At 40.2% G+C, this 12,978-nt stretch overlaps 1 protein-coding gene across 2 annotated transcripts in view; it reads right to left on the bottom strand.

Annotated features, from left to right (window-relative positions):
- The window catches only part of FAM234B (family with sequence similarity 234 member B), a 25,122-nt gene extending 25,042 nt beyond the window's left edge, over positions 1–80 (bottom strand). For both annotated transcript variants that reach the window (XM_019545198.1, XM_019545199.1), the window contains exon 1: positions 23–80. In XM_019545198.1, coding sequence (XP_019400743.1) covers positions 23–59 — 37 coding nt within the window. In that variant the 5' untranslated portion in view covers positions 60–80. The remainder of the gene's footprint in view (positions 1–22) is intronic.
- Positions 81–12,978: the final 12,898 nt, after the last annotated feature.

Raw genomic sequence — 12,978 nt, 5'->3', positions numbered from 1 at the left:
CCCGCCGGGACCACCCCCCTACCTGGCAGCTTCAGCGCCCGGGACAGCACCGTGGCCATGGTGGGCAGCCACAACGCGCATGCGCGGAAACCCTGCGGTCTGCTGGGAAACGTAGTTCTGGGCCCGGCCGAGCACGTGGGGGGATGACAGTGGCCTGCAGAGCCTGCTCGCAGCGGGCACGGGCTTCGTTCCGGGCTCTGGTGTTGCTCGTAGGTGCTTGTGTGCTGGTGCTTAATCCCCTCTGCAGTTAAGCTGAGCTAAGGGTCTGCACCAAGTGGTCCCGAGCGGTTGGCTGTAAAGTGCCAAAGAAAACCAGCTGAGGAGGTCACCTAAGCTTAGGCACAAAACAGCCCCTGTGACCACCGGGGTATGGAGAATTTACAGGTTTTCTCAATTTTCCCCCAGCAACATATGGCTAAACCCAAGGATTTTAATAGCACTGTAAGCCAGGCTTTAAAACGAATTTTTACATTTGTCTATCCATCTGCAGACATATATCTATAGGTAGAGATAAACATATATATATTGATATCTATCGATATAAATATTATATAATATAGGTATATAATAATTATTTAATAATTATATAATTTGTATGAAATATAATATATATTGATATAAATAGAAAATGAAAATATATATGTATACATAAAATAGCACATTATATATGTGTGTGTGTATTATACCATTTTATTTTTATATTGTATATATAAAATATATATGCTTTTTCATGCTTCTTAAAGGAAATCATTGGCACCAGTAATTTTTATAGGTTAGGTTCCTGACCTCGATGGATTTGACTTCTACATTTTAATCCTTGAGTTGCATGTTTTCTGTCACCTGCAGCAACCATTTGGGCTGGAAACTTCTGCTTTAAACCCTACTAACCACTCTTCCAAAAACAAAACAAAAAAACCTGACAGCTGGTTCCAGCCTTCCCTACCCACCCTGGGCAACTTGCCACACTTCTGAGTGCATGCATGAGTGTTTCCTGGGGACAAGTAGCAGCAGCACAACTTATGTGCTGCTGCTTTTTGTCCCCAGGGAAATGCATGTGTGTGCTCGTCTGGATGCGCTCTTCAGCATTGCTTCTGAGAGGCATAAGCCTCCATAGGTGACTGCCTACTTTGTCAGATGCTCTGAAGTCTGGCTGAGACGTAGTAGCATTTTGTTGCTGTCTATTAGTATTTGCCATTCTAGAGACATATTTTCAGTTTGTTCAAACAAAGGCTGCTGAAGTCAATGGGACTGCTTGTGGGAGTTATATTCAGCTTGGTTTAGGACTGGGATCTAGGGGTGGAAAACTGCCTTTCGCCACCAGTGTGCCGCCATTAACATCTTTGTTCCTCTGCTAAAAAAGTTTATGGTGGTACAATGACCAAGGAAACGGATGTCCCTACCCCTTATGGTGTCATAAATACCCCCAAATTGTGGCTGCAATGAAGATGGTATCAATTTGTGCTGTTCTTTAGCAGAGAACACTGACAGCCCGGAGCTGCCAGCGCTCTCTAGCTGCCTTGGGCAGACGTTCTGGGGGCCTTAGGTACTTGATCCTGTGCACCCTGGGAATTCCTGCATAAGATCAGGCCCCTCAAATCCTGTGAGCACCTGCTTGGTTTTTCCCACTTACATAGACATGCCCCTGAGATTCTAGGGGTGTGTCTAAGCAGGGAAAGCCAGGCAGGCATTCCCAAGGCTTGAGGGGCCTGATCTTGCACAGGAATTTCTGGGGCGTGCAGGACTAAGCCCCTCAAGCCCTGGGGGAACACATTGCCCATTATCCTGCAACATCAACAGGCAGGGCAATAGACTATGTTTTGCCCTGTGAAGTGGATCAGCTGTGCTGGGACATGTCCCAGCACATTTGAATCACTTAATTTGGCAATCTATTTCTAGCCTAATACCTCCCTGCAAACTGTTCCGTACGAGTAGACTTCTGCACTTGTGCAGAGCCCCATTAGCATTAGTTGACCACTGAAAACCTCTGTACTTGCATAGTTCTCTATTGACCCTGCGACTTGATATAAATCAGTCATCCATTTTGTTATGATTTAAATCCCAGAAGCATTCACAATAAGCTATACTCGGTCTACCCACTACCCACCTGTCCACACAGAGAAAGACACATTCCCAGTCCTGGAAGATGCATAATGGAAGCTCTTGCTACTGTAAATTATTCACGTGTGCAGCATATACATCTTAGTTCTAAGCTTGGGGATCCAGAAATCTTATTTATCCATTTTGTTTCTTTTAGGGCACTGTTCTTAACATGCAAGGCTTTTAGAGTGCTTTTCACATTGTACCTTTCAAACTATGTAAATAATCTTCACAATCACCTTGAATAGTCAAGTAAGCCTAATTATACTATTTTATAAAGTGGGATTTGAGGTGGAAAGGTTATGTGGCTTGCCAACAGCCAGAGAAGTTAGCATTCCTGAGTCAAAGGCAGTAGTATAGCTAAATAGGACCGACCAAGACATCAGCCCTGGGCGCTAAATCAGGGGAACAAGACAGCCAGCCACTGTACTGCTGCCGGCTCAGCACTGTTGTTACCCAGGGTATAGAAATGTCCAGCTACACCTCTGTTCAAAGGCCTTTACTCAAACCACTAAACAACACTACTTCTTGCTATTGTGACCTGCTCTGTAACTATCAAGTTATTATGTCTTAGCAAAAAAGAAAAAAAGAAAAGTTTCACTGCCTGAATGAATACAGCTAAAGCTACTGACCTGCAGAAGCATGCATCAGATTCTACTGTTTAGCCTCAGACTCTGCTTTCCTCTGCTTTACTCTATATTTGTACAAATAATTTTCGTTTGTAACATTTTATGTATACTAGACCCTGAGTGCTTTAAAAAATAATAATAAAAAGAACAGAGAGATAGAAAATCCAAGAGGTCCAGATAGTGAAGAAAAGGCATGATTTTAGATATGATTTGGAGACTAGAGAATTAGTGTCAAAACCTACTGTCAGCAAGGAGATGCTTTCCATTGAAATCAATGGACTACAGATCAGATGTCAGACATACATATGCAGTGACAGGGACTATGTAAGCAAATTGTGCCTGTAACAGTTACTTTTCCTTTTCTCTTTAGGTCTCTAAGAATAAAAGGACCTCCTCCACCTGCCATTTCACATGCTCCTTCCCCATTGTCCTCTTCATTTAAGAGCACTAACAATTCTCTGCCTCTGTAAACCTTCATTGAAAAGCCCCTGACTGCTTCAGTCTCATACCATTAGAAATCTAGTAATGCGTGAATGCAAATCTGTCTTGCAGAGACGTCCTTTCTAAGAACAAGCTTCTGGATCTAATTAGAACTGAAAATAAGAGGACTGTAATAGACAGCCAGCTAGAGGAGATGGAAAACCTGCACTTCTCATTTCTCTGTCCCTAACATCTGGCCTACACATCTTGAGAGATCCAATGGTTTACAAAACTTGTACATGTGTAGGACACTATACCAAAATAAATCAAATCAAATCAATGCAAAACAAATTGTGCCCTATCCTTTCATGCAGTGGTGCTTTCTGAGGCCAGTTCTCAGGAAGAACAAATTATCCATTGTAAAAATTGATGCAGTTTGAAGAACAGCTGAAGGAGCAAAGTGTTTGGGCTTTTTAAGATATACAAAGCATGAAAAATGAAGCTTACCTACTTTACAGTGTGAATGAACTGATTTACATATAAATTGGACACGTCTAATTTACTAATCCCAAGCAAAAAATTGCTAAAATAAGATGAGGTTGCAAATGGACCATTAATATACATTAACACTATTAGAACCTTGCCATTATTTTTTTAAGTGACAAAAAATCCCTAAATGTTTGAAAATTAAAAGTTTGCATCCCAGGATTTTAAAATGTTTATAAACTTAAATGCTCGAAAGTTTCTGTCATCAGTGCTAACTGTATACCAACTTTTTCTTTTATTCTCTTCTGCCTTAAGGCAGAGCACACTTTTACAGCCTCAAGAAAGAAACTGGATCAACCCTGCTGCATACAAAAATTAAAATAGTTTGGTGTTAGGGGGTGATTCTGTGCCCTTTGATATCTTTGGGACCAGGCTCTTCATGTACTGTGACATAACATGATCGTCCTTTCTGATCCTCACGGATATACAGATGCCTCAAGGCTATCTTATGTGTGTGGTACTGAAATGTTGTCCTATTTTTGAGGGGCAGCTGAAAATGTCATCTTTTACAATTGTTTCCTTTTGATGACAGACTGGTGAAGTGGTCAGGATATTAGCTTTGTTCACTGTTTATTTTACAAAAATGCATACCAGTTTTATTTCCCTGAACGGCTACAAAAACAAACAGTGCAGACAACTCCCTTTTGCAGAAATATTAGATAAGGCATTTCAGACCGTTCCAAGAAGTCACTATCTTTTCTTTTTTGCCTTTATTTCTCTCCAACGTCCCACACTATTTTTCTGTTTGCTCTCTTCATCTGATTAATCCCTAGTATGTTCTGGCTTCAGCATTTTGAATCCAGACCTTTTGTTAGCTTCCCTGCAGGTTCCATGGCCTCCAACGGTGAGCATTGGTATATGTTCCCTCTAATGACCTTTAAAATAGTTAGCAGCATTGAATCTAAACTTTCTATACATACTTCCTTGGTGCCCGTTTCTAAAACCATTTGTGGTTGAGCTATGATATGCCTCTTTTATAACAGAAGCTCTGGAACCCACATATTAAGACTCAAGCTTTTGCCCAGTAGCTGGAGTATGAGGTCTTAGCCATAATGCAAAGATAAAAGGTGAAATGAAATAGCCCTCTTATAATTGGTTTATGAATGAAGCCTGTATCTTCCATTGTAGTTTATATAAAAGGTTTATATGCAGAGTATTGAGTAGATTAAAAAATAGACATATTTCATGGGGCAGGGGGGGAAATCAAGTTAAAAAATACAGTAAAAACATTTCTTTTCATAAAAATATTCATTGTAGCTGAAAATTCAATTTTTTCCCCCAAAAATGTATTTCCTTTTGCTGCAAATAAACTTTTTATTCATTTATTTATTTATTCTCTTGTCCTACCTTTTTCTCTCTTAGGAAAAAAGGAGGCCGTAAATACATGTGGAAATATATTTCTGTACAGAAACAAAACTCGAGTGTTTAGGAAGAAAATGAATTTTTTTTAATGAAAACTTCAAACATGATCACTGCAAAAAGAAAAATAAATTGAGCTAAATATTTTTTCATTAAATTTTGTTTTGGTTAAAAAGCTATTTTCCTTTAGAAAATAAACAGCTGGCAACAATAAACAATTGACAAACAATTTATGAGCAGCTGCAATGAAAAGGTATGGTTTTTGGCCATGAGAGTTGCTGTTACACCAGGATGATGTCTTCAGTACATGGAACCAGCAGTTTCCAGGCAGTTCTGTTAGGACTGATTTTCCTCTTACTTATACCAGTTGTTTACTACTATAAATCCTCTGGGCAAAATTACCTGCTGCCCTGCCTCTTGTGTAGTCTTTTATACCAGTATGAAGTGAGTGCTATAAGAAATGTAACATGCTGCCTTTCTGATATGGAACATTTTACACCTTTACACTGGGGCAAACTAAAGTAACCAACCAATCACATGGCCAAGGTGAGTTTAGACCATTGACTTCAATGCTTTACCTCCTAATTTAGTGTAGATCAGGGGAGATTCAAACTAAAGTTTATTTGGGAGTAGATGGGGGACATGGGGGTAGGAGGTAGATGTAGTTTTACAAGAGGCCTGCCTATAGCTCAGAGCTGAAACAACAGAAAATAGATGTTTTAGACAGATTTTTAAATAGCACTGATGTAAATGAAGTTGTTACAACTTGGAGCACAGAGACTGTAGCTGTAGTGGGGAACCTACATTCATTGGGAACCTTCCATGTTTCTAAAGATGTCAGTAGACCCTGAGGTTTCTATAAATTGCAGAGGAATCTTTGCAATACTTAGGAACTCTGTTAAAGTCTCATGGAGCTCATGCATGGACTTGAAAGGAGTTTCTAAGCTTGTGGCTGTAGATGTCGAAAACCCTGACTGCCCTATTGGTTTGCACAAGCTTTTACACAGTGTGTAACTACAGGCAGCTCTTGTCATACAAACAGCACAGTTTATGGGCTTTGCAGATCTCATTGCTTAATATGTATACTGTATTACAGCAATACCTGGAAGCTCCAGGTTCCATCGTACTAAATGTGTGCAAACATGTACACAAGTACAAGCTCATATATCCCTGCCATGAAGAATTCACAATTTAAGAACTCATCTGAGCTACCATAGGGGGGGAGAGGAAGAGCCTCACAGATTGACATTAAATTTAAACCACTAAGGCAGGGGTTCTCAAACTTTGTGATACCATGACCCCATAAAATAATATATACATTTACATGACCCCCTATGATTAAAGCTATTGATTTCTTTAGCATTAGGTAGGAGATAAATAAAGCACATTTACCTTCAGGGGTGATGCGTAGGGGGTGCACACTGGTGCACATGCATCCCCTGCATGTGGCAGTGCACTCTGCAAAAAGGCGCTGCCAACACTGTCAGTGGAACCTGTGGGTGGTCGCCCCAGCCGATGCTGCCAGTGGCACCTGTGGTTGGGTGCTGACACTCACTACCTTCCCCCCCGGTGGGGGTGCCGGCTTTGTCTGCGGGAGACCCCCAGTCGCCAGGGGCATGCGCTGTTCATGTTTACCTTTGTATATTAAATGAAATATATTTGTCAAAAAACACTTTAAAAAGTTTATCAAATTCAAAAATGTTTCACTGAAAAAACAACCACTGTCAAATTTTAAACTGTCAATAGTTTTCAATGAGAAGGATAAGCTTGTTTGGTACTGCTTAGTTTTTCAAACCTGGGCTTTATTTTTGAGACTGCCAATCTCATTTTATGTTCCACATTTATTTTTGATCGGTATTTGAACTTTATAGTGGCAACTGCTGAAAACCGTGATTCACACAAGTAGGATATTGCGAAAGGAAAACTCGCACTCAATTGCACAGTCAATTGAACTGCTGACAGATAAATATTGAGCTTCACTAACCCGTACATGTTGAGATCAGAAAACAAAAGAGACACTTCCAATGTGGGCAAGTCCAAGGACACATGCGTTGCCGCTGGGGGAGGGAAGTAGGCAGAGCGTTTGCATGTTGGGGAGGGAAGAGAAGTTTGCGACCCCTTTTTAAGTTGCTCACAACCCTCTGGGGGGGTCACAATCCACAGTTTAAAAACCCCTGCACTAAGAGTTAGAAAAATAATCAAAGTCACCAGTCTTAATGAGGACAGCAAAATCAAACACTTGGAGTTGCAATGAGATGCTATTTTAGAAATAACTGGAGTGGGGGAGAGATTTATTTTCAAGACCCTTGTCTGTCTCTGCTAAGACTGTTTAATGGTAACTGCAGTGGATGTTCAGAGCTATACAGCGCATGGCAACAATTCAGGAGTTTCTGTTAAAGTTCTGCACCTCTGAAGTCATGGTGGCTTTACTAGCATCCTCCTTCACAGCCAAATTGGGTCCTAGCAGGGCTATTTCTGCACCTTTGAAATCAAATATAATGGCAGAGAGTGATGATGATCAAGATTTGGGTACAATATCATAGCTTTGCAGAGATTTTTGTCTCATCTATATCATCACGTTTCAATCCTGTGTTTTAAGCATTTAGTTCTTGCAGTAGTTTGTTTCCTTTTCTCTTTATTGAATGATGAGGGCACCGTTGGACTGTGCTTGCCTCTTTTGAATTGGGAACTGCTGTGAGTTAATGCAAATTACTGTTTGGGTTATTTGTGTTTGGGATTTTTTTGTTGCTTTTGTCCCCTGACGACACTGATTTTCCAATGTTTCTGGAAGAAACACCAGTGTATTCTAAGAGTTATCTATTGTGCCTTTTAAAACTTAATTTTCTTAACACTGTAAATAAATATCCCACCATTCCAGTGGCAAAACTCTGTAAATAAATAACTGTCTGCACAGATATCCACAGACTCCCCATGCAGGCTGTGATTCTTGGTACTTGAGTAGGGAACAGTTGGGACCATGTGTTTCTGGTACTACCTATTTTTGAAGAGCAAATCATCTTTAATCCTCTCCATGGATGGACATCTCTCCATGGGGGACTAGTAGCTTTGAGCTTCAGAGTGAATGATAAGAACTGGCATTTCCAGAGTCTTCATCCAGGTGGAAGCTAAAAGACTTTACTGATTTCTAAACTATGTGCTGCATCTTCAGGAGATGCAAATTGGCATAGCACCATTAAAATAAGTGGAGTTCTGCTGCTTTTTATATAAAGAGCTGAAGATTTAACCTAGTTAGACTGCATAGATGCATCTGCAGGTATGACAAGGTTCTTTGGGTAAATGTGGTATCTTTTATTAGACCAACTAAATAGTTGAAAAATTGTTCTTTGCAAGCTTTTGGGTACAAACACTTCTTCAGGCAATAGGGAGAGTCTGTTGTTGCTTTGTGTGCTCTCCTGGGTGGAGTGGAAGTCAGTATACAAAATGAAGGTCTGTGAAAATGCAAATGTGTGGCAGTGAGGATCAGAGGCTCTGGGAGACGATACGTGTGAGACAGGTGCGGGAGGAGGAAGGGGAATGTTGAACTGGTGAGAAAGCATAGCTGGTAAAACGCAGACAAGTTACCTGTAGCTATCAGATGTCAGGCAGGTTATAATATGTCATAAATCCAATGTCTATATTTAGTCCATGATTTTTTTTTTGTACCCAGTAGATTATAAAGTGAAGTTCATAGGCTAGTCTACAAAAAACATTTTCTAAATTCCTTTTGAGAATTAGAACTGAGAGACTGGAGAAGTGGTTGTTTTGTGAGAGTGTGCACCCACAGGTAGTTGGGTATTTTTGTCTTTGATAGATTTTTGGTGGGTGTTTGTTCTGGTGGACGTTCATTTTGGTACGCAGTTGTTGTTTAGTTTCTCTACATATTTTCCATCTGGGCATTTAGCGCATTGGATGAGATATACATGCATGCACTGACCATCCACCTCCTACATTTTTGCTATGCTTTTGAATTCGAATGATCATAAAGAACTTAGCCATATGTAAGGGGATTATTTAACCTGCTGCGGAAATGCAGCCACTTCAGATGTCAAACTTTACTTAAGAGCATACAGCAACAAACAAACAAACCCCCTCCACCCCAAATCAGCAAACAAAAGTCCATCAGTTTAGAATAGGAAGTAAAAAGAATACTGTAGCTAACTGGAGTAATATTAGGAACAGTGCAAATTTGGCTAAGGTATTAGCACATATGGCCATGGAAAAGCTAATGAGCACAAGTGGCCAGGAGTCAGTTAGTGAAGTTATATCTAGAAGACGGCACCTGTAGCAACACAATGATGGGCTGTTAGTTTAATACTGACTCAGATGCAGAGGCAAGATCGCTGTCTACTGAGTCACCACAATCACTTATGCAGCACCTGGCATTTCTTTGTCAGTCTTTTGGTCAAATACTGACAAAGCCTGGTCCCATTTAGCTTAGCAGCCAAAGCATTTGAGAACCAAGAAAAACACTGCAGATGATCCTTTCCTCTTGTTTACTCCTACAGAAATAGATCTGGCACAATGTTTCGGGAATGAACTAATCGGCAGGGAATTAACTGGCATGTTTGTTAAAAAAAGCAGAAACAAGTTCAGAAACAAATCCCAGGCTAAATGGCTCCAGAGCTTAAGAAGTCAGAAAGGAGCTCTATGGATAGGAAGAGAGATCATGCAGATGGGCTGGAGATCAGTCAGCTGGGGTACAGATAAGAGGGTGTCCCTGAACAGGAGGTTCTACTTTAGAGGGGACTTGGTTTGCCACTGATTGATGCTTTCACTTCCATAAGGCTTCCATGTGTGCTGAGATGTTCAGCTTGAATGAGTGGGAGGGTAAGAAAGGAGTATCTGGAAGAGACTCCAAAGAAAGACCGGGGAAATGCGTGGAGCAGGGAAATGAAGCCGGACACGTCACATGTTACAAGCTGAAATCCAAAGGGGACAGTGAGAGGAGAGGGGAAAAAAAGGAGACAAACTTGAAAGCCTCTTCACAAGAGGATTATCTCTGCAGTCCAGGTAAAGTTCATCGGCAATTCTCTGCCTTCCTTACCAGGAATATTGGGTGACCTTTTCATGCAGACAAACATCCCATTTTCTAAAAAGCCTGCTGGGTAGAGGACCTGCAAAAAAAAAAAAAGAAAAAGAAAAATCAGGAAGGGGGGGGAAAAAATCAGCCCCAAATACCTGTAGCCTTTCTTGGAATGGGTTCAGAGCTGAAGGCTATACTCAGTCACTCAGACCTTGTTTGAGTGTTTGAATGGAAGGAAGGACAGAAAAAGTGTACAAGTTCTGAAAGAGGGGTAAGGAGTGCTCATTCTGTGTGACTATTCTGAGACAGGTCATTCCAACAGGTGAGTAAATACGTTTTGAAGTGGGGAGAGCATGCATATATTCTGAAAGTGTGCAAATTCTGAAAGAGAGGCAGAAAGTGTGTGCAGCCTTAGGACAGGAAAGCCCCACAATATTTTCACAGATGTTCTGTTTTGCAGCAATATCTTTATTTCTGGATGGATCAAACCTTTATGCTAATGGGCCTTGCTACCTGCAGCATCAGTTGCTTTATTGGCCAACCTCTACCCTGACAGCTAAAGTCAGTCAGAGCCATCTGATTATCAGAATGGTTCAGCTTTTGCTCTTTAGTAATGCTCTATGCCAAAAACCCTAAAAAACAGAGAAATTTAAATGATAATTACATGAAAAATCCTTACTGTCAACACAACATTTGGACAGAAATTTCAAGTTCAAATTAAAAGTTAGGACATTCCAAAAGTTAAGATTACTCTCACATACAATTTCATTTTTTGTGCATTTGTTTTGTATGTGTCTCATGTATCGGTAAACTAAAAAAAAAAATTTCACAACGTGCTTTATTTTAATAGTGAGAGATCAAACTTGTATTTCATGGCAGCTCCTATTTGGACCATACCATGATAGCACCATTAGGTGCTTGTATTTATTTTCACCTGGGAAGCTCCTAAGCTCTTTGATCTTCACTTGTAAACTCTTTAATTGTGTCATATGTTAAGAAGCTTTTTCTCCTGTGAAGCTTACAGTGTTTTTTAGGATCTTGGTGCTGGCAGTTTTAATGGAACTATCTTAAGCAGAGATGTTTTGTGTTCACCTTGTAAATGTTTTTGGTAGGGAGCTAATTTATCTGTAAATTTAAAAGCTCCCTTGGCTTTGCCAGTGGAATACAGGGTCTCTAGCTTGGTGTTCATAGGAAAAAATATCCTTAAATGTAGTATACATTAAAAAACAAAAAAGCAAACAAACAAACAAAAAAAGATGGTAAGAATATTTACAGTGATTTTTAAAAATCAAGCTTGTCTGGATATTTAAAGGCCTACTACGTTTCCAGAGTCCTTTTTCTTATGTGAGCTGGTTTTGGTTCTACTGAAAATAGCATTTCTGATCCTCCTAGAAAGCGATTTTCTTCCTCTGGAAATAACTCATGATGTTTTGCACAATATTGTTTTTTAATTATTTTTTAAAATGAACTTTACATTTGGGCTGAGCTTAGCCAGAGAACATTTCATCCCAGAGGAATTTAAGACAATGATGAGCCTTTGCTGAAAAAAAATGGAAAATACATTTCAACGGGAAACGGGGATAATCCACTTTTGCCCTGTACCTTGTACAGTCAAATCATGGTGGCTTTTTTACAGTCACTCTGCTTTTACTTTATAAATTACTGGTCAATACATTGTCTCTATGCTTCATCTACAATACTTGTAATTGCTTTAATTGCTACATCTATTCATTGAGATCCCGATCTCCAAGCAATCAGTGGGCCAGTGTCAGCCATACCTGTATGCTGCTAAGTGGAATCAGCAGTGAGTACATGCTTTTTGAGGAGGTGAAAATACAGGGAAAGGTCTGAATTTATCTTGTTATTAAAGTAGCAGGCAACCTCTAAAGCTTGACCCAGTATCTGATACAGTGGCAATAAGAACAGCATGTACTCAGCAGGCTTAGAAAGCACGAATTTCTCAGAAATGGAGGCTGTTTGGCACTGGGAAAGAATAGCCTACAAGACTGCCACATGTACTGACAGAAAACACTACTAGTTATACATACCACTGCACTGATTGTATTTTTCTTTCACTGTGTAGAACTTGTGGCAGACACCAATAAAATCTCTCCACCTATACCTTTCTCTTCTAACATACATAGGGGTGAGAAGAACTTGGAAACAGTATCTTGGAGAGTAATGTTTAAAGGAACCAGGAAAGGGTGAATTGGAGAAGAGCATGAAGTTGGAGACTGAAAACCTGGCAGCATTATTTTGGGGCATGGTTTCAAGGAGCCTTGGAAAGCATAACTGTCAATCCTGGAAGTGCTGCTCTTAGCTGATTGAAATCACACAACACTTTTATTGTGAAGAAGTGGGGAAATTAGCAGGCCAAAGGAAGGGGAGAAGCTATTAATGTAATATTTAGTCTAGCATTTCAGTTCTCCAGATACTGATCATGTTATTTACAGATGGAAAATTTATCAATGGTTCAGTGAACCCAGCCTATTACAAGAACAGCATATTCTGTAGTTTTCTGATTGAGAGCATAATAAAGAATGCACTGAATAAAAATGTCATGTATAGACATTAAGTTTCTAGTGGGAGCATTTCCACTCTCCTGGTAGAAACTGCAAGTGTGCAGTCATTCATTAAATTTGTCTCTGAGGAAACTTGCTCTGTCTTGGAGAAAGATCTTGTAGGTTGACACCTGAAAGAACTCCCCTGCAAGAGTTTCACTTGCTAGAATGAATGCCTATATGCTTCTATAGGGGTGTACTTGGTATATGCTGGACATATATGTGACTCCTCTGACTGGGGGAAGTTAAACGCAGTTTCCAGCTTCCCTTGAGCCTTCCTCAGACTGAGAGGGAGGACCTGGAGGAGTAGAGCAACTGCTACTTCTCATGCCTTTCCCAGACC

This window comes from Crocodylus porosus, unplaced genomic scaffold (genome assembly GCF_001723895.1).
Source record: "Crocodylus porosus isolate Cpor-Errol unplaced genomic scaffold, CroPor_comp1, whole genome shotgun sequence".
In the NCBI taxonomy this organism is placed as follows: Eukaryota; Metazoa; Chordata; order Crocodylia; family Crocodylidae; genus Crocodylus; species Crocodylus porosus.
Note: the sequence above shows the minus strand (reverse complement) of the source record. Positions and strands in the feature narration are given on the sequence as shown.